Here is a 21,591-nt window from a genome sequence, read left to right as displayed (position 1 = left end):
CAAAACACTGTAAGGACAGTAAATTTAAATTTTGTGTTATTCAATGAAGAAACATAACCAAAATATTTGCTCGATCATCAACAAAGTCTTCTTTTTTATGTTTTTGTTTGAAAAACTGGTGGGGTGGGCGATTAAAGTTTACAGCCGTTAACAGAGTAACACAGATTGGCAAATATTATATACGAAAGTGAAAACAGTGACCCACTTAGATTCGGATAAAACAAATAAAATTTTAAATTAACAACGTCCTTTACAAGTGACCAGGTTTCCGTTAGAAGCTGTGAAGACTATACTGTGAAGACTAATTGTCAGACTATACTTCTATGCTTTACATGTAACAATTAAAAGCATGCCATAGAAGTTGAAAACCTAGACTATTGCATCTCTCTTTTTCCAAATCCAAACCCCTACAATATCAAACCCCTACAATATCAGCAATTCAAGTGGCTTTTCCTTAATTGATTAAAACTTACGCATTTATAGTCAAGAGTAGGCAAAAATGAGAAAGGTTTCGATAAATATTTCCTTCCAAGACCAATGTACTTTTGTTGCTTTAGCGTTTCAGGTTTTAAATATTCCCCAAAAATGGGAATGTTTTACTCTCAAGAGGCAAAAATTGCTTTAAATTTCAAATCTGTGTTCCAATTTGAATAAGCTATTGTGATTTGAATTGTTAAAAAGAAAGAGGGTTTCAAAAAGGTCTATCTCTTATTAGGGTTTCAATTTCTCCCTCGATTGTATTTTTGCCTTTAACTAACTTTGCCTTTTGAGCTCGTAGTGCGATCGTTTTATTTACCAACATAATAACTGCGTGTGCGGCCGTCTTTAACGTTATTGTTTTAGCACGCCTCATGTGAATTACTTTAACAGGTAGCAGTTTGAGGTGTGAATTATTGCTTGACAGGTATTTATGGTCGAATCTGCGTTGGCGTTGCTTCCTTTCCTACACTCAACTGTACATAACTGCTTTGACACAATCTCGTCTCAAAGATTTCACACTTCACTTGAAAAACACAAATGATTTGCGACAATTACTCCAAGTCCATTTCATTCTCTTTTCCCACCAGCAAAATTTACAAAACTTTTCAGATAGCGCCATAAAAACAATCCCAACAATTTTTGTTCCCAACTTTTCGCACCAAAACAAAAGGCTAATTTGTAGGGTTATTAAATTTTAATGCGTGTTATTTTCTTTCTTCCTCTTTTAATCTGCAGTTTTCTGCTTTTTCAGAGCTCCAAATAGTTATTTACAATAGAAACCGAAATCTAAATAGTTTTTAAGAGAAGCGCAAAGGCTGTAAATGTAGATATAGATTGAACAAGTTAGTGGTGTTCCTGCGGTTTTTGACAAAACATTTCCAGTATATTCTATCCAGAAGAATTCGCATTGAAAGTCGCCGCTGGAAGCCAGCTTAATCAAGTCTGTTCCCCATTTCGGGAGTCCAGTAGTACAAGAAGTGTCTCCTAAATAAATTTGTGGGAGTTATAATTTTACTTTGCCAGATTTATATGCAAATATTTAAGTTTTTATTCCTTCCTTACGGCTGCAACTGTCCGTTCCTTGGGAAAAGACACCGACTTTTCCTCCTTCACGCTTTGTTGTGAGGTATCCCCTTGTGGTATTCTAGTCTATCTTTTACTCTTCTAACAGTTGTACAAGCAAGCCTTGTGCCCGCTTTGATTTCGAGGAGGAATTATTCACCAGAAAGGGCTAGAAGCAGGTTTCAGTTAGTTCCTTGTAGTCCATTGACTTTTACCACATATTGCGTGAATGTGGAGCAGAGTAAACAATGCTACATTTGGAGTTGTCCCAGCTCTAACTGTAAATAATCCAGCCCGGTGCGTTACTCACAGATCCTATCAATCCCCGGTCGGGTAAACTTCAAAAAGCCCAACCAGTTTGCCCTAATTTGTTCATACAACTTCCAGGCCGTTGACGCCTCCACAGATCCGACCGGCCCAAATAACCTAGAAGGGGGGCCTCAAATTTGCAGAACGTGAAATCCGGCCTCAAAACAGAGCTGAGCACATTTATGATCCCACAATAGACACACCAAATGCCGGCTAATTACCGTAACCGATATTACAAGACCAAATGTTTACAGCAAAGCTGCCTGAACTTGAGTTAATTTATGCATCTATCAACTTCACTTTTACTGCTTCCTAATTGTAGTCTAATCAAATTAGCATTACAATAACACAGCAAACGTCCCTATCGATCACTTATGTTAATCATGTATTGTTTTCTTTATCTAATTACATTTACTTACTGGCGGTAATTTGACTAGCTAGCCGACAACAACACCAATATGCTCCGTTCACTCTCGGGAAAAGTATTCACGCGTTCACGCACTCAAGAATGGACGTCGTTTCCCGACGAAGAGGGCGGCGGAAGTTCTCCAGTTGGTGGAAATCTCCCAATATTATCAATGAGCCGTCTGAGCGCCCGGGGGTCTAACTATTTCCACCCAAACGCCTCGCCTATTGGAACCCCGTCGTCGCCTAGAACCCCGAAAATTAGCAGGTCAAGGAGCGGTTCAGAAGTTCTACGTAGACTGGAACGCAGCTTCAGTTTAAAGTCAAATTCAGGGCGCCGGAGGAAATCGTCGATGGCACGAGACGAGTTTCCTCGGAATCAATTGGGGGGTAGTTCCGAACAGTGGGTGGCAATTCACGGAAGCACAGGAAGTTCAGGGTTCCTAAACAGACCAGGATCTATTCCGATGTTAAATTCCAGTAACAACAACGATGATGAAATTACCAATATTGGCCATTTTGGTACAATATTTCATTTAATAAAAAAGAATTTATTGAACATAAAGAAAAATTGAGTGCTGAGCACTGATTTCAAGATGAAATATTTTTTTCAATTCACAAAAAATATTGCGATTTTTTTTAGTTCGGGCTGGAGCTTCACGTTTGTATTTTAATTGCTCTTGAACGAAGTTCATAGCAATTATTGTAAACGTGTTGGTTCTTTTTTATGCAAATTTTTCGGTTGACCATTTTGCGCTTTTCTTCTAGAACATTCTTTGACTTCTCAAGTGACTTTTTCACGCTTTTATTCTTCATTTTTGAGTGATCTCTATTGCTCTCACTCCGAAGTAAAGATTGTTGCTAAAATAAAATCGATTGCAGCATAGCAATAAGTAGGCCCTGATACTGGTCAATGGTTCGAATCCTGGCCTGTTAAGCTATTTTCGCACCCTTAATGAAAAATTTATCTAGGCTGCAGCCCCTGATTGAAATTGCCTCGCCTGTCTTTCAAGAGCAAGTCTTCCGACATTAGTTGGTTTATGTTTTAAACCTTACTTCAAGGTAAAGCACAATGACCGATGGGAAAATTTTGCGCCCTTTTTGATTGCTATCAAGTTTTTCTGCTTTCGAAGTGTTGAATAATTAAGAGCGATTTATGTCGAACTTAAGTCATCAGCATTTGCAGCAACGCCTTAATTTTTTAAAGCTATAATTCATTGTTCACATAGGAGTTTTTATCTGTCATAGTGAATTCAATGTAAGGTGTATCTTTAGACATGATCAAGTTAAAGCTTTTCGCCAGAATTGCATTTAGAGGTCAAAATGAAATTGAAGTGAAAGTGAGATGGAGTTATCTGTTTTAGTGGCTGAGTTCTCTCAGAGACTGGCCACAACCCTAGAGGCCAATGCTTTCCAGTTACAGTCCCTCATGGAATCATACAGACCTACACATGAGAAGTTCCTACAAGAAAGGTAAATACTCAAAAACACCAATCTTTCATTCATCACATAAATCGAACGACAATTACAAAAGCATACAAACATCAAATTCGGGGAGAAATCATGGTGTCCAGCGTTTTCACCCCTATTTGTTTACCCAAAATTGGTGTTTTAATTCACAGAAGTAGGGTACCTTCTCTACCAAATAATTTTTGTACCGAAAAATTCTTATTTCAGAGTGGATTGTCCGATGCACATTCTGACAGCCTGGGAGGCTCTCACTAAAGAATTTGACAAACGAGCAGAGGTCAGTACTTATGTCTTACTGCTATGCAATTGAGAAAAAAAAATTTGCTATTTTTTTCGCTTTTCTGATTTTTTTTTCGAACGAGCGCGCTTTCGATGAAAAAAATCTTAGCAATTCGAAAAATAATGAATGTACTGTCTTATAAAATAAATATGCGGTAAATCTGTTTCAAGAATTGATCTGGACCAAGATGGCATTGCATTTAAATGCTGAAATATGGAGTACAAAGATTTTTTTCATCAACAGCTGTTTCAAGATTTGAAAATTGCAAAGGCTGCTTAAAGTATAAAGAACGAATTTCTGAAATTTAGTTTTTAGTCCACAGATAAAAATGACATCAATTTTTTGTTAATTTTAATGTTCTCATTAAATAAATAAATAAATTTGTTTCTGCGTAATGAGCAGCATTAGGCTTTTAGACTGCAGTGCCTTAACATTAGCCTATTCTCAGCTGTCCTTTTTCTATTATTGTATTTGTTATTTGTTGAATATGTACTTCACACCAAAGTTATCATTCAAGCGATACTAACACAAATTTCTCAGTTATTTGAAGTTGAACGGAAAACTGCAATAATGTTTTTTTTTGCATTACAGTATGATAAAAAACGAATTTTTCCAGAGTTTTAAAAACAAAAAAAAACTTTTTAATTTTTCAAAGCTTTTAGAAGAGGAGAATTTTTCTAACTCAAATGTTTGCTGGTGAAAAAATGAAATTCCGGCTGCTTAACATTTTTGAAGTAAAGTAATCTTGTTAGTTGTTGTTAATGTAAACAAATTTTTGTTCCTTTTTTCTGCAGAATTCTGTTTTTGTTTACCAATTTTTTGATTTATTCTGGTTTAAAATATTCACTTCTTAGATTAATACCGGATGTCAGAGGTGCGATTAGGATGGCAACTTAAAACAACTGAAAAATTGCTTTGCTTTGCAAAATAATTGGAGAAAAATCATTAGAACACTATGAAATCACAATTGGAAGTGTCTGCAAAAACTAAGCTTGTCTGAATTCATTTGAAAACCAAGTGCAAAATGAACATTTTTTTGAGACAAATAATGCAAAAAGGAGAGTGTTAGAAAATGTTTTCTGTCGATGCATAATGAAGTTCAATAGTTCAATATTAAAGAAAACTCTTGAGAAATTTGGGAAACAACCTGAAATATGGACAGAATTTCTTAGTTATAAGAGTTATAAGTTCTGAGTTATTGGTTATGCTTAGTGTACAATTCATATCTTTTAGGTATATCTTTGTGAATATTATTGTGACTTTTTGATATTTACGTGATATGTTTTTTTTGATAAATATATACGGTTCTCTTAAATATGTTTTTATCCCGTTGCCAAGGTGAAAATCCCGATTAGTTTAAAATTGAGGCCATTCATTCAAGGTATAAGAATTTTGCCTGATGACAATGTAAAATTGGATTTACAAAAATTGTTTTAAAATGGAGTTTTTGAAATGCTGACCTTAACATTTTTGTTATCTTAGTGCAAAGAATTTCTGTTCTGTTATTTCTATACGCTTGCACTGGCTCACATTTTTTATCCTTTTTGTAAATAAGTTTTACGAAATATTGATAGTATGGAAAAGTAACAGATCAGAAATAATAATTACAGAACTGTGGCAGCTCAATGACTTCATCTGATAAAAATCTTGATTGAATGGGTTTTTAGTTGTTTTGCTCATCTTTGATTTTTCGATTTTTCCATGATGACTTTCCCGCTTTTTGTAGAGTTCAGCTGCTCATTCAATATTTGTTTTTTTTTATTAAAAAAGTTTTTTGCAATTTTTTGCCACCTTAAGCATGTTTAATTTTGGGCTCTGTTTTTCTTCTTTTCGACACCTTTTGGGTTTTCAGCAAGGTTACAATTTGTTTGGATTATTTTTTTATTGTTTTAATTTTACTACCTTCTTCAGGTTTTCACTGCCTTATTCAAACGATCATGAGGTTTTGATCTGTTAAGATTTCGCTATAGGAAACCAGTTATTCATTTGTGAGATTTTCTTTCGTTGCACTAAGCTTTTAATAGCTTGCTTTGTATTGTCAAGAACTCTCAACAATTAACCAGACTTTTCCCATCAAACTTTGTTAAAATGCTCCTGCTTAAATATATTTTTCGTTAATCAGCATGGAGGAAAACAGTATTTATTGATACAAACGCTGACTTGATCGTTACCCAATGTGCTTGACGCCTATGAGATACTTCTGTTTTTGCGTGAAATCATAATTTCAAAGCTTTTCCGTTGCTCCAACAAAACTTGTAAAACTTTATGATTGGCATCTTGATGGGCAAAGCGAATCAACTTGTATGGTGTTTCATTGTAATGTGCTTTGTTTAGGAGGACATGTCTTTAGCCAAGTTTCTTGCCAGCGAGGTGTCAGTGCCCCTGTACGACTTAGTCCAGTGCAAAAAGCAAATCAACAAGAAGTCAGCCAAGGACGAGATAGAACTCGCCCTAGAACACCAGGAAGAAATGCTCAATAAGGTTAGCCAACAGTCCTTGAAACCACAAGGCGCCGCCTCAGTCACCAAATTGTAAACTATATGCATTGTAAACAATGCATTTTGACGGGAGAGAAAATTAGTGGCCCTGTGAAACGAAACTTGCTATACTGTTTGCCATGTCATGAAAGATCTTGATAACTCTGGCGAAAATTGAAACATCTTGCCAAAGTATTGATTGGCGAAATTTCTTGAAACACCCTGGTAAGATCTTATCAAGACTAAACTCTGATTAACTTATCCTAATGAGATTAAACCACATTTCAGAAAATGTTTCGTGGCTTCTTGTTTTCTTCTTCTACTTTTGATCAAACGGCTATTATTTAGGCGCTCTCCTTTTTGCAATTCAAAGAATTTTTACAATTCAAAGAATTTTAATTGTTTTGGGGCGTTGTCTTTTTTTGTTCTGTTCGCACAAGATCTGTTCGCACATTTTCATGATTTTTGAAGTCAAATTGGAGTAGTGATTTTGGTCACGCCGAAACAGGAAATGGAGCGAAAAAGAGAGTGGTTTTGCGGCGTGAAATTTTTTTGCTCTAAATTTAAAGTAGAGTGAGAAACCGGTTTGAACAAAAATTCACTTTCTCGCTAGTGATTTTTTGTTCAGATGCGGCAATTTCACTTTGATTTTTACTGTTTTTTTTTATTTTTTGGATCAAATTTTTTGGAAATGGTTTTCCCAATTCAACCATTGTCCGTTTTAAGTCTAATTTTTGTTTAGTCAATGAAAACTCTTTGAATTGTAAGTCAAGATTTGTCCTGCTATGTTTTTTTTAAATTCGCTTTACATACGTTTTTCGTTTTACATAAGTCATAATTTTCACGTTTGACTTCTGACTTCCTTCACTCACTGTTTCAGCTGAATGGTTAGTAAATTCTTTTATGCATTGAATTACGCAATAAAGTGAATAGGTCAAACTCAACAGAGCAAAATCAAAAGAGACGGGATAAACCGATAAAGGCCGGTCATTAAGTCATTGAGAAATACGTTATCAAAGTTCATTAGAGTTTTTCTGGCTGATATCGGTATTAATTTTATTAGCTTTTAACTTAGAATCTAAGTATAGTTTTAAAATTTAACTGAAACTGCACGCTAAATCAAAACACTTTTTGAATTTGAAAAAAAGAACAGGAAAAAAATGTCACTTTGCCTCATCTTTTCCTTTTTCTGTTTAAACCCTGATGTGCATCAAACGCGTCAACGGCAGCTATTTTTGACAATCTGCCGGCTATGTTTGTAAATATATTTTTAAAATAAAAAATGCTGCAATAAATTAAACCAAGTAATCCAAAACAAAGTAAATACACGGATGGAATATTTGTTGCGTGCTGGAATGATTTTGATTCGGAGAGCATCCCTAACAAAAATTGGAAACTTATTTTTTACCTTTATGATTTTTTTATCATGCGCAGGAGGGTTATATACTGTATAAATAATGAACGAGACGGCCCGTGCGAACCTGCGCGTTGAACAGAATGTTCCAACATAAATGTAAATTTTGTCAAAAAAATTTTCTCTGTTTTGAGAGAAACAATTTTTTTCACTATCAGTTTTGTTGTGCTAAAATTAGAGCAACTTTTCAATTCCAACATTGAATACAACTTACTCTAATATGAAAACTGAAAAAATTACAAACTTCACTCTGAATTTATTTTAACAGATATCACACCACAAGCTTTATCAATTGCAATATGAAGCACCTTCTCAGAAAGGTGAATTTCAACGACAGCACTCAGTCGCAAAGATTAATAATCTTAAAAAATATAGACAATAATTTGCAAAAAGAATTTTCAGCGACCAGTTTCAACGCTAGAAGTAGCAAAGCAGTGATGTACTGATTTTTTGTCTATATTCTGTATCATTGAAAAATAAGCGCAACTGAATATTTCCCTATAAATTCTTTAGATTTATGATCCAGCTGAAAATATTTTTCAAAAAACTGTCAACGAATATCAAAAAATCATTGAAAGTTTGAGGGAGTTGTTGGTTATGTCTAATTTTTTAAATACAAACTCTGTTTGTTTTTTTTTTCAAATTTCAAACGAAAAGACAAATGAGAAGGAGGTTTCAATGTTGATAAAATTATACTTTATACTTTTTACAACTGACGGTTTTTTCAGTTCATTGGCTAATCGTGGTGAAATAATCCCTGAATTAGATTGAAGAATTGCTTCCGCCTAGTGTCTGGCCTTAAATAAAATTTTTCTTACCTAAAAAATTCCGTGTTATTGTTATTTCAAGTAAAAAGTTGTAAACGACTCCTATAGAAGTGATACCATTTTTTTGAATACCGGTGGAATTGAAGTCAATTTAAGTCTGAAGTGAGTTAGTTGAAAAAGAAAAATTGTTTTTCTCTTTTTCCTCAAGTTGTTGCTTTTCCTGTCGTTATACTCTTCAACGTTATTTAAAGTACCAAATTGTTACTTTATGTCAAATTAACAATTTATTTGGTGTAATGTTGTCGCATGGAAGAGGTAATAGAATGAATAGCATTAATTTTCGTAATAATTTACAAGATTAATTTGATTTTCTAGTTTTCTAAACTATTTTCTTGAAATAATTTATTTTATTCAAAATAAAAATATACTGCTGACCTTTTCACGTCTTCACAAAATTTCCCTGTCAACTGAACTTAATAATTGAGCAAAAGAAAGAATCATCAGAATGTTGAATTTAAAAAAAATTTTGTTCTTTCTTGCCCCGATATTGAATCTTTTCTAAGAAATGGCTTTCATTTCATTCTTATAATTAAATAAAGATGTTTGTTTGAGTTTAGGGGGGACAGAAACAGTTTTAGAGGTTAAAAAAATATTAATGTCCTTTACCTTTGCCGTGAATCAATCAGTTTATGATGGAGTGGTCTGAATTTGCACAATAATTAGTTTTGTGGCCTAGCTAGAGAAACCATAAAAAATGAAATATATCAAATTTGTCAGAAAATAATTGTCTGTAGTTTTCTTCTACATAAGGAGTATCAGTTCATCATTCGGATACAGCTCCAGTCGAATGAAATCAATGAAAGTAATTTTAAGGCAACAAATCGTTGTAAAAAATCATTGCCGATTTCAAATAGAAGGGAAAGTAGTTGTTTTTCATTCTTTTTCTATTTTTGTTCCTAAGCATCTTCTTAACTTTTTGATTCCCATGTTCCAAAAATTTTTTGTTTTGCTTCATGAACTATCTACTTAAACGACGCGAAAGAATTCTCGATTAGTAAAAAAACTCTGGTTTTTTTTGTATTTTTAAAACTTTACTTTATATGGAATTTTCTGTTCTGTTACCAAACAAACACGTATTATCGATTATAAATGTAGTCATGTAAGTTTTCGACAAATTTTCTAGCTTTTTTATCAGTAAGACTCAAAATCATACGCATCCTAACTCCATCAGCCTGTCCCTTTCAGGAAAAAAAGACAATTTTTTTCTTTTCTTGTTTTCCTTTCAAATTTTTAATCAACTACCCTGTTTCAAAAGAAATTGCAGTTTTTGAATAAAAATCGAAGCTATATTTTTATTATTTTCTCTGCGTTAATCAAACAAAACATGCAAGTTCGAAGAAGAAGCCATTAAACATAAAGAACGATTTGTACATCACCTTTTTAAAGAAATTTGAAAGAATGTTGAAGAAACATTAAAAAAATTTCCCAAGAAAGTGTTTGAAATGATTTTTAAGAAATGTTGGAACTATTTTTGCTGTTATTGTTTTTGTTTTTGCTCTGAGAATTACATTATAAAGAATAGAAAAAATATTTCTAAAGAATGTAAATGTTAGATATTGAACTCTAATTGATCTTGTACTAATTGAACAGTAATTGAAAACTAGTTTATCTGGGACCAAACCTACATTAAAGCCTGTAGTTTTTTAAAATAAAAATCAAAACTGTGTTTTTTTCTCTACGATGGTTAAACAAAAACTTTAATTTTGACTGAATAAAAAATCGTTTTAGCATATTTACTTCACCACTTTGGAAAAATACTGGAAAACTTTTTAAATAATTATGAAAAGTTTGAAGACATTTTGTCGTTGTGAATTACATTAAAAAATGTGGGTACATTTATTGCTTATGTTATTTCTCGGAGAGTTAACCATAAAGAAATTGAAAAAATAAACGTGAAAATTGTAAAGGTAGGAGTTAGCACTAATTAATTTATAGCTGCATTCATCTCAAGTGACACGGAATTTAAAGCAATTCTTTTATTTGTTTCATAACAAATGAAAATTTTCGTTTATACCAAAACGAAAAATGTTTTACGAAAACAAAATTTTTTCTGAATTTTACCAATTATTGTAACACCAAAACGAAAAATATAGCAATTATGTTATTAGTATAATTAAATAAGTATCCTCCTCAAACCTACCTCCATCTCCCTCTCCTCGCTTTAAAAAACAAAGATTTTCTCTTATTTGTGTTTTCATTTCAATTTTGTAAACAGCTCCCCTTTTTTAAACTGTAATTAAAATAGTAGTTTCGTTTAATAGGAACTGTAAGTGTGCTGATACAAAAAGTGAGTTTTTGAATCGAATCCAGTAACGACAATTTTTGAACGTAAAAAACTATGGCAAATGACAGTTTTTAATAATTTATTTCCTATCATCGTTTACTCTCAAAGATTCTGCTACTTTGCCCACTTCTCTTTATTCATCAATGACTGCGTTAAAAAGTTGGAGTTGAACACTGATTGAACACTAATTAAGCTAGTGCAAAACTTGCAATAAAGTTTAGCTCTTTTAAAATAGAAATTAAAATCATGTTCTCATTTTTTTCAACGATTCTTAAATAAAGAGTAAAAATCTGATTGAAGAAGCCGTTCAACAAAAATGCCGTTTTGGCCTGTTCCATCTTTTCGAATTAATATAGAAAAAAACTTGCAATTATTTTGGAAAAAAACGAAAAAATTAACGAAAAAAACGAAAAACAAAAAAAAACGAAAAAACGATGTCATTGTAAGATATTGAACACTAGATAATTTTTAGCTGCTGGCGTCTCAAGGCACTCTGTGAATATAAAAGAGATGTCTTATTTTTTGTACCAAAAATAAATTTTTTGTTAACACCAAATCGAAAATTATATCAAAATTAAATCAAAATGGAAATTTTACCAAATTTTACTAGTTTTATACCAAAACAAAAATATAGCAATTATTTTAATACAGTTTGATATCCTCGTCAAATCTACCGCCATCTCCCCCCTTCTTCCTCAAAAATACAAAGGTTTCTCCTTTTTCTTCTTTTCGCGTTTTCTTTTATTTTTTTTCAACAGCTCCCCTGTTTCAACCTGCAATTAAATTACTAGTTTCTTTTAACAAAAATCGTAACTGTGCTAATACAAATGTGGAAGTTTTTGAATCAACTCCAGTAACGACCATTTTGAATCCAGTAACGAAAAAAAACTATGGCAAGTGATAGTTTTCTATAGTTTTTTCCTATCATTGTTTGCTCTTGAGCATTCTGCTATTTTTTATCTGCTGCTTTATCAATTGCAATATGAAGCACCTTCTCAGAAAGGTGAATTTCAACGACAGCACTCAGTCGCAAAGATTAATAATCTTAAAAAATATAGACAATAATTTGCAAAAAGAATTTTCAGCGACCAGTTTCAACGCTAGAAGTAGCAAAGCAGTGATGTACTGATTTTTTGTCTATATTCTGTATCATTGAAAAATAAGCGCAACTGAATATTTCCCTATAAATTCTTTAGATTTATGATCCAGCTGAAAATATTTTTCAAAAAACTGTCAACGAATATCAAAAAATCATTGAAAGTTTGAGGGAGTTGTTGGTTATGTCTAATTTTTTAAATACAAACTCTGTTTGTTTTTTTTTTCAAATTTCAAACGAAAAGACAAATGAGAAGGAGGTTTCAATGTTGATAAAATTATACTTTATACTTTTTTCAACTGACGGTTTTTTCAGTTCATTGGCTAATCGTGGTGAAATAATCCCTGAATTAGATTGAAGAATTGCTTCCGCCTAGTGTCTGGCCTTAAATAAAATTTTTCTTACCTAAAAAATTCCGTGTTATTGTTATTTCAAGTAAAAAGTTGTAAACGACTCCTATAGAAGTGATACCATTTTTTGAATACCGGTGGAATTGAAGTCAATTTAAGTCTGAAGTGAGTTAGTTGAAAAAGAAAAATTGTTTTTCTCTTTTTCCTCAAGTTGTTGCTTTTCCTGTCGTTATACTCTTCAACGTTATTTAAAGTACCAAATTGTTACTTTATGTCAAATTAACAATTTAATTGGTGTAATGTTGTCACATGGAAGAGGTAATAGAATGAATAGCATTAATTTTCGTAATAATTTACAAGATTAATTTGATTTTCTAGTTTTCTAAACTATTTTCTTGAAATAATTTATTTTATTCAAAATAAAAATATACTGCTGACCTTTTCACGTCTTCACAAAATTTCCCTGTCAACTGAACTTAATAATTGAGCAAAAGAAAGAATCATCAGAATGTTGAATTTAAAAAAATTTTTGTTCTTTCTTGCCCCGATATTGAATCTTTTCTAAGAAATGGCTTTCATTTCATTCTTATAATTAAATAAGGATGTTTGTTTGAGTTTAGTGGGGACAGAAACAGTTTTAGAGGTTAAAAAATATTAATGTCCTTTACCTTTGCCGTGAATCAATCAGTTTATGATGGAGTGGTCTGAATTTGAACAATAATTAGTTTTGTGGCCTAGCTAGAGAAACCATAAAAAATGAAATATATCAAATTTGTCAGAAAATAATTGTCTGTAGTTTTCTTCTACATAAGGAGTATCAGTTCATCATTCGGATACAGCTCCAGTCGAATGAAATCAATGAAAGTAATTTTAAGGCAACAAATCGTTGTAAAAAATCATTGCCGATTTCAAATAGAAGGGAAAGTAGTTGTTTTTCATTCTTTTTCTATTTTTGTTCCTAAGCATCTTCTTAACTTTTTGATTCCCATGTTCCAAAAATTTTTTGTTTTGCTTCATGAACTATCTACTTAAACGACGCGAAAGAATTCTCGATTAGTAAAAAAACTCTGGTTTTTTTTGTATTTTTAAAACTTTACTTTATATGGAATTTTCTGTTCTGTTACCAAACAAACACGTATTATCGATTATAAATGTAGTCATGTAAGTTTTCGACAAATTTTCTAGCTTTTTTATCAGTAAGACTCAAAATCATACGCATCCTAACTCCATCAGCCTGTCCCTTTCAGGAAAAAAAGACAATTTTTTTCTTTTCTTGTTTTCCTTTCAAATTTTTAATCAACTACCCTGTTTCAAAAGAAATTGCAGTTTTTGAATAAAAATCGAAGCTATATTTTTATTATTTTCTCTGCGTTAATCAAACAAAACATGCAAGTTCGAAGAAGAAGCCATTAAACATAAAGAACGATTTGTACATCACCTTTTTAAAGAAATTTGAAAGAATGTTGAAGAAACATTAAAAAAATTTCCCAAGAAAGTGTTTGAAATGATTTTTAAGAAATGTTGGAACTATTTTTGCTGTTATTGTTTTTGTTTTTGCTCTGAGAATTACATTATAAAGAATAGAAAAAATATTTCTAAAGAATGTAAATGTTAGATATTGAACTCTAATTGATCTTGTACTAATTGAACAGTAATTGAAAACTAGTTTATCTGGGACCAAACCTACATTAAAGCCTGTAGTTTTTTAAAATAAAAATCAAAACTGTGTTTTTTTCTCTACGATGGTTAAACAAAAACTTTAATTTTGACTGAATAAAAAATCGTTTTAGCATATATACTTCACCACTTTGGAAAAATACTGGAAAACTTTTTAAATAATTATGAAAAGTTTGAAGACATTTTGTCGTTGTGAATTACATTAAAAAATGTGGATACATTTATTGCTTATGTTATTTCTCGGAGAGTTAACCATAAAGAAATTGAAAAAATAAACGTGAAAATTGTAAAGGTAGGAGTTAGCACTAATTAATTTATAGCTGCATTCATCTCAAGTGACACGGAATTTAAAGCAATTCTTTTATTTGTTTCATAACAAATGAAAATTTTCGTTTATACCAAAACGAAAAATGTTTTACGAAAACAAAATTTTGCTGAATTTTACCAATTATTGTAACACCAAAACGAAAAATATAGCAATTATGTTATTAGTATAATTAAATAAGTATCCTCCTCAAACCTACCTCCATCTCCCTCTCCTCGCTTTAAAAAACAAAGATTTTCTCTTATTTGTGTTTTCATTTCAATTTTGTAAACAGCTCCCCTTTTTTAAACTGTAATTAAAATAGTAGTTTCGTTTAATAGGAACTGTAAGTGTGCTGATACAAAAAGTGAGTTTTTGAATCGAATCCAGTAACGACAATTTTTGAACGTAAAAAACTATGGCAAATGACAGTTTTTAATAATTTATTTCCTATCATCGTTTACTCTCAAAGATTCTGCTACTTTGCCCACTTCTCTTTATTCATCAATGACTGCGTTAAAAAGTTGGAGTTGAACACTGATTGAACACTAATTAAGCTAGTGCAAAACTTGCAATAAAGTTTAGCTCTTTTAAAATAGAAATTAAAATCATGTTCTCATTTTTTTCAACGATTCTTAAATAAAGAGTAAAAATCTGATTGAAGAAGCCGTTCAACAAAAATGCCGTTTTGGCCTGTTCCATCTTTTCGAATTAATATAGAAAAAAACTTGCAATTATTTTGGAAAAAAACGAAAAAATAACGAAAAAAACGAAAAACAAAAAAAAACGAAAAAACGATGTCATTGTAAGATATTGAACACTAGATAATTTTTAGCTGCTGGCGTCTCAAGGCAATCTGTGAATATAAAAGAGATGTCTTATTTTTTGTACCAAAAATAAGTTTTTTGTTAACACCAAATCGAAAATTATATCAAAATTAAATCAAAATGGAAATTTTACCAAATTTTACTAGTTTTATACCAAAACAAAAATATAGCAATTATTTTAATACAGTTTGATATCCTCGTCAAATCTACCGCCATCTCCCCCCTTCTTCCTCAAAAATACAAAGGTTTCTCCTTTTTCTTCTTTTCGCGTTTTCTTTTATTTTTTTTCAACAGCTCCCCTGTTTCAACCTGCAATTAAATTACTAGTTTCTTTTAATAAAAATCGTAACTGTGCTAATACAAATGTGGAAGTTTTTGAATCAACTCCAGTAACGACCATTTTGAATCCAGTAACGAAAAAAAAACTATGGCAAGTGATAGTTTTCTATAGTTTTTTCCTATCATTGTTTGCTCTTGAGCATTCTGCTATTTTTGGTCACTTTTTTCACCAATGAATGCGTTACAGAGATGAGCAAAAAGACAAATGACAAAAAATTGACAAAAGGACAAAGGAAAACTTATCCCCTCTCATTTTTTCACACAATTGTCAAACGTTTTGAGCAGCTCGTCCAATAATTTTTCAAATTTTTGTCTTGATTCAGGTGCAGAAACAGTACAACGAGGTCTATTCCAAGTACAAAGCTGCGACAAACAAAAGTCAGCCTTCGGTAAGTGCTATTAGTATTGCAAGGAATTAGTCTCTCGGAGTACTCAGGACAATGGCAAATTATTGTCATTCAAGTTTTGAATATCTATTTCCACGGATTATGTGAAGTTAAGTGATAGAAATTTGAATGCAAAAGTTTCCTCAACTTTTCAATAAACTTGAGCAACCGAAATCAAAGGCTGAGATATATTTTATGTCTGGTTTAACACTTGAGTGATCAAAAGAATAAATAACTGATTTACCATGACGCCTGTTATATTATGGCACTTTGATCAGATTTAATGCAGTGTCGCTTTATTATACCTGACATAGCAATTAACTTAATTACACAGATACTGTTCTCCTTAAGCGTAAGAAGAAGTTGGAAAGCAGGCTGCTTGTTTCTTTTCTCCCTTCCATAAAATATTGATTGAATATGAGTTTTAAGTTGTGTGTGTATTGTTTGTTGGTGGTTGCAGGCGCCCACCGTGTATATAGCTCAAACGGCAATTCTAACCGATCTCTACGGCTTCGAGGTAATATAATTAACACAAATACCTGCTATTAAATGTTATCTATTGATGTGCTGCTTTCTCTTTCTCTCTATATCTGCTTCAATTTCAACTTGTGTCGGCTTACCTGTATTTGTGCGCGTGTATTTGATCTACAGCAATATTTATTGCATAGACGTTTTGCCCTTTCGTTCGGTGTCGGTAGATAATTGTGTAGTCAATGTTATTTACCCCGGGGTCTTTTTCACTACTGAAACCAAACTAAGGCAGGCACAATTTCCATGTTTGTTTCCTTTATCAAACTAACAATTAAATCTAGTTAAAATAAGTATAAGCGCAAGGAACACAACTTTGAGAGCGGGCGTGCATTTTCTAATGGGTTGATTTTGTCGGAGCTGAAGTTGTATCGTGTTATCTTTCGTCAGACAGTAAGGTTGTAAATTGGAGGTTCAAAAGTTTCCTAATAGTCTGAATTTGACAGCTCATTAAAGAAAATGATTACACATAAAATCTAAATCACATAAATATTCAAATTCGGATCAATTTAAGACCTCTATCTATTGCTTCAGATCTTCAGCACCATGACAGCACGTACCAGTTAAAATGTTCAAAAACGATACTTCGAAAATTGGCCACACTTCGAAAGTTTGAATTGCCGCTTTTCACTTTGAATTGTGTGATTCGAAACGCTGCTTTCTTGCTCAAAAGATATTTCATTTTTTTCCATAAAAAAGTTGCTAAAAGGAAATAAAATGAAGACGTCTCAAATAATGATTTTTCTCTACAATTTCTCATAACTAACAGATCTGTGAAGCTGAAAGATAAGGTAACATCCTATCATGTTACCTTATCTTTCAGCTTCATAGATCCGAACCCATTCATAATTTTGACTTAACTGTCTACCAAATCGGGAAGAGAACAAAAACATTCGAAATTACACAAACTCTTCGACAATAATTGATTAATGAGTAATTTGTTTCAAGTGCAAACCGATGAATGAAATAATTACTGCCACATTGGAGAGCCAATGATACCTGCTACTAAAAAAAACAAGAGACGAAACAAACATCAAAAACAACAAAACATCATTTTCCGTCCAACCCAAAACCTATTTTTTTTTAAAAAAAAGTCACTTACAACCTCAAAAAACATCAATTAAAACCTAAACTAAATGTCAACTTGTACTTCCCTCAAAGCACATGTGACTTTTCCTTAATCCGCCATTAGAAGACAAGATCAAGATCAAAATCCATTAACGAAACCACTGTTTTTACCACCAAAATTGATTTCTATATTTTACAAACGCTTATTAAAAATTCAAAAACGGAAGATAATACCGGACAAATTCTAAATAGTATCAATTAAAACATCAAAAAATATTTAATTGTCAGCTAAAAAAACTTCCATATATCCTGAAAACACATGGGACCAGTTCATACTTATAATATGCAACAAGTAGACAGAAATAGAAAAAAAAACAAAATTTGAAAAAACACTTATTTTTGTGAGAGCGATTTCAAAGTCGAAAAAACAACAAGTTCTCAACTGAAAAGAATAGATGGGCTCTTTTAAATGTCCATACAGGGAGCCATTGTAATCTTTCATTGTCCAGCATTTGATTTAGGACTATAATAGAAAGTGACAAACAAATCTAAACTTCAAATATTCAATTGAAATTTGGGAAAAAGGGGTCTCGTAGTCATTTAAACCATGAGTTAATCAAAAAAGCCATTACAGATGATAAACTGCTCTTATCATCAAACTTTATGAAGACCGTCCATAATATTTTAGCTTGACATCAAGATAAAAGCAAAGAAACACATCTATTTTTAAAAAAGTTTCTACAAATTAATCAAACCTCAAAAGATTTGTAAAAGCTCAAATTAAGGGAGTCACAACACCACTAATAAACAAAAACTATTTATAAAATAAAGATTTTTTCTCCACAAAAAAGATACGAGCTGTGCTTAATTTAGAGACTATGTAACAAAATGTCAGAATTGGGAAAATTTTTTCAGATAACAATGCCAAACTTCAAAATCTGATGATTTTTTCCCAAAAAAATGTTTTCGAAAATTGTTTTACAAATCCTAAATTTTAACTATTCTAAATCAAGAAAAAATTTTCAACTTCATGGGAGGTCAATTCTACCTCAAATTAGAGGAGACTAATTATTAAGACAACAAAATAACTACGAATACAGACGGAACACTCAATTTCACAAACCTTGTTATAAAAACACATTGTTGAAGCCTTTATAACCATAAGCCATCATTTCAACTGATTATGACTGTCTAATTGGGGTTATATGGAACACCAAATTTCAGAGTCAATAATACCATTAGTAATGACGTGAAATCATAAAATATGATGGCATATGTCTCAAGGAGAAGCCGCTCAGACGAGCCATTATCCAAAAAGTACCGGTACAACTAATAATCAATTTCTTTTCGCAAGGAAACCGTTTTCGAATCGCTAAAACCTTACGCTATTCACTAAAAACTTTCTGCATGAACACATGAATTTTTTTCAGACGTTGTGGGAACGGTTATTAAATTGATAATTGGACAAAGCAACAAAAACAACTTCCAAAAAGGGCAAATGTGCAAATGTCAAAAATATTATTTAGATCTCGCGGTATCAAAGCAATGAAACCAATAGTTCAATAAAACAACGTTTAGAAAGTCTCTTCGAAATAATGGCGCCTGATAGTGACAAAAAAGTGAGCAGATCGAATTTGCTTTTTCTCCGGAAACTTTTCTGGTCTGTAATAAACATAGAAAAAAGATCAGAAGTTGCTCTATTAGTTTTTAAAAAAGACACTGCTTTAATGGAATCAAAATTTTTTTTATAAAAAAGCCATGAAGAGACGAAAACCAGCCCTGATAATGCCACGCCTTCAATAATAAAAGCTTATGGTTCTTTTTGTAACCTAAATAGATACTTGGAGTAATAATTGGATAGATAATAATTGTTTTAATTTAGCAAAAAGACTGTCAAAATTCTTTGTTCCGGAACACTCTAAACAGGAACGGAAGTAAAACTAACATTTTTTAAATTATTCAAACTTCTGTCAGCAGTTTGAGGTCTGTATCTCAAAAACTCAATGGATTTAAAAGTTTTAAATAATTGAAAACGATTTTGGACAAAAAAGTCAAATGTTTTCAAAAAGTACTGAATTTGAGAAAAAAAGGTTAATTTTTCAGTTCCGGGAAAAACTTCAAATAAAAAAGAAAAAAAATTAAGTCTGTTGATATGCATCTGGGTTATGTGGATTTTACAATTGCGTAACGGGCTAAACTGTATGTAACGGGCTACTTTTAATCTATAAATGATTTTTCAAATACTGGCCTCAAACCATTCTCTTCTAACAAATCAGCTGTCATGAGACATTCTTAGTATTCAAATGGCAAACTGTCTGGAATTCCGCTAGTTGTAGAATACTTGTAAAATTTTTCAGCAAAACAAGTTAAATTTTTGATATATTATGTGCGTCTAATTCGTATTTTCTAAAAACCAATGCTGTTAATGAATAGCTATGGGGCAACAACAAGCATGTGTTAATTAATTGTAACTTTCTTTTTTATAGCTGGCTTCAAAACGCACATTCATTTTGGTGGAATTTGTATATTCTGAAATACATTTCGGCTGGAAATTGGAGGTAAAACCTTAAACGTCGGTCTCTTTTTCATGAGATTCTGAAATTCTGATTAATTTTAGCGGCAAAACAAAAACATAGGTCGTCTAACTGTTTTCGTTATAGGAATTGTTTGTAGTTCATTGTGTTTTTTGGGATATAACTCGAAGCCTATTAAACAAGTTCGAAGTGCATTCGGTTGTTTTTTTCCTATTAATAGTAGCGATAACTTTTGTAACTTCTTTTAGCAACCTTCCCAGCTTTTAAGTTAGTGTGATAAATGCATTTATGTTTACTTCATTCATATTCAAACACTCCATTGAAAATTTCGAGGCCAGCAATGCAGCTCTTTCTTCACGAACCCCTCCTCTTCATCGATAAACAATGCCATATGTGTGTGAAAAGAGAAAGGTATCCTTGGTTTAATTGCGTCTACCAATCGGACGGCGTGGAAAAGTGCAGTAAAGCAGGCAAACAATGACAAATCGTCATTTTTTATGCAAATAATTTCTTCCCCTTTTTGCACAGCAATGAGGCAAAACCTATTCACGCCATAAAAATCTCTCAATTTTTGTGAATGCTCAATAACAATTTTGGTGTTTCACCTGCTCTGCTTTCAAATTTCCCTTCTCTAATTGGGATCAGTTACAAGAGGGAGAAAGTGCCGTGCTTTGTTCTCGTTTCCTACCTCCATCACTACTAGCAGCCAGTAGATTCAAAAAGAAGCATTGCAGGATGCATTTGAGAAATAGACAAAAGGCTGTTTCACGCTGTGCTGTTTTTTACTGCCCCCGTGTGCATTGCTGCGAATAGACACAAGATGGATTCGAGACAAGATCCCTTTCTTGTCTTTTGTCCAATTTGGAAACAAAACACCATACACACACACTCATACACACAAGCGTCTTAATTTCATGCCACCCACGAATGAGAAGGCTACAGAGCAATGTGGAAAAAGAACTGTCAATAAATTGACAAAATGGTGAACAAAGCTGGCAGTATTATTAGGGTGTAGGGGTTGTGATTGATGATTATTTTTCTTCTCATTTAATCATGACCACCGCTGCTGTATTTCAGAATGTCTAAAGGATGACCAGCTTTGCTTACATATGGCTCAACTTAGCAACGCTCCGTGACCTAATGAAATAAAAATAGCAATCAATGTTTTAACTAAAAACAATGGCTTTTAAAAATTGATACCAATTGACATTCTTCTCGAGAAAAACGAAAGAGAAAAGTGGTTTTCTTTTCCTTCAAATTATCAATAGTAATAAATATGATGTTGAAGCTATCATACCTGTAATAAAACCATTTCTTAAAGCGTTTTGCCCTAAAAATACTGGTAAAAATTATCATCTCCTTTCTCTTTTTGAGGAAAATTTTTACTGGGCTAATGTGTCTGCAACTAACTCAGCCATTTGGATTTTATTCCGCCTTTTCAAAAAATTGTTTGCCTGCTTTTTTCTTTGGAAGC

The 21,591-nt window shown here is 32.2% G+C and overlaps 1 protein-coding gene across 9 annotated transcripts in view; it reads left to right on the top strand.

Annotated features, from left to right (window-relative positions):
* The window catches only part of LOC142339873 (uncharacterized), a 345,440-nt gene that overhangs the window by 193,598 nt on the left and 130,251 nt on the right, over positions 1-21,591 (top strand). For 7 of the 9 annotated variants that reach the window (XM_075390195.1, XM_075390220.1, XM_075390202.1 and 4 more), the window contains 5 exons: positions 3,621-3,729; positions 3,934-4,003; positions 6,341-6,487; positions 15,925-15,990; positions 16,448-16,504. In XM_075390195.1, the coding sequence (XP_075246310.1) occupies positions 3,621-3,729; positions 3,934-4,003; positions 6,341-6,487; positions 15,925-15,990; positions 16,448-16,504 (449 nt within the window). Of the gene's footprint in view, positions 1-769; positions 2,779-3,620; positions 3,730-3,933; positions 4,004-6,340; positions 6,488-15,924; positions 15,991-16,447; positions 16,505-21,591 lie in introns of those variants that run through there. The other 2 variants (XM_075390266.1, XM_075390249.1) reach the window with 2 other exon arrangements.

The sequence above is a fragment of the Convolutriloba macropyga genome, chromosome 1, assembly GCF_964194025.1.
Source record: "Convolutriloba macropyga chromosome 1, txConMacr16.3, whole genome shotgun sequence".
NCBI lineage: Eukaryota > Metazoa > Xenacoelomorpha > Acoela > Convolutidae > Convolutriloba > Convolutriloba macropyga.
The sequence above is the reverse complement of the archived record's forward strand: the minus strand, read 5'-3'. Positions and strand labels throughout refer to the sequence as shown.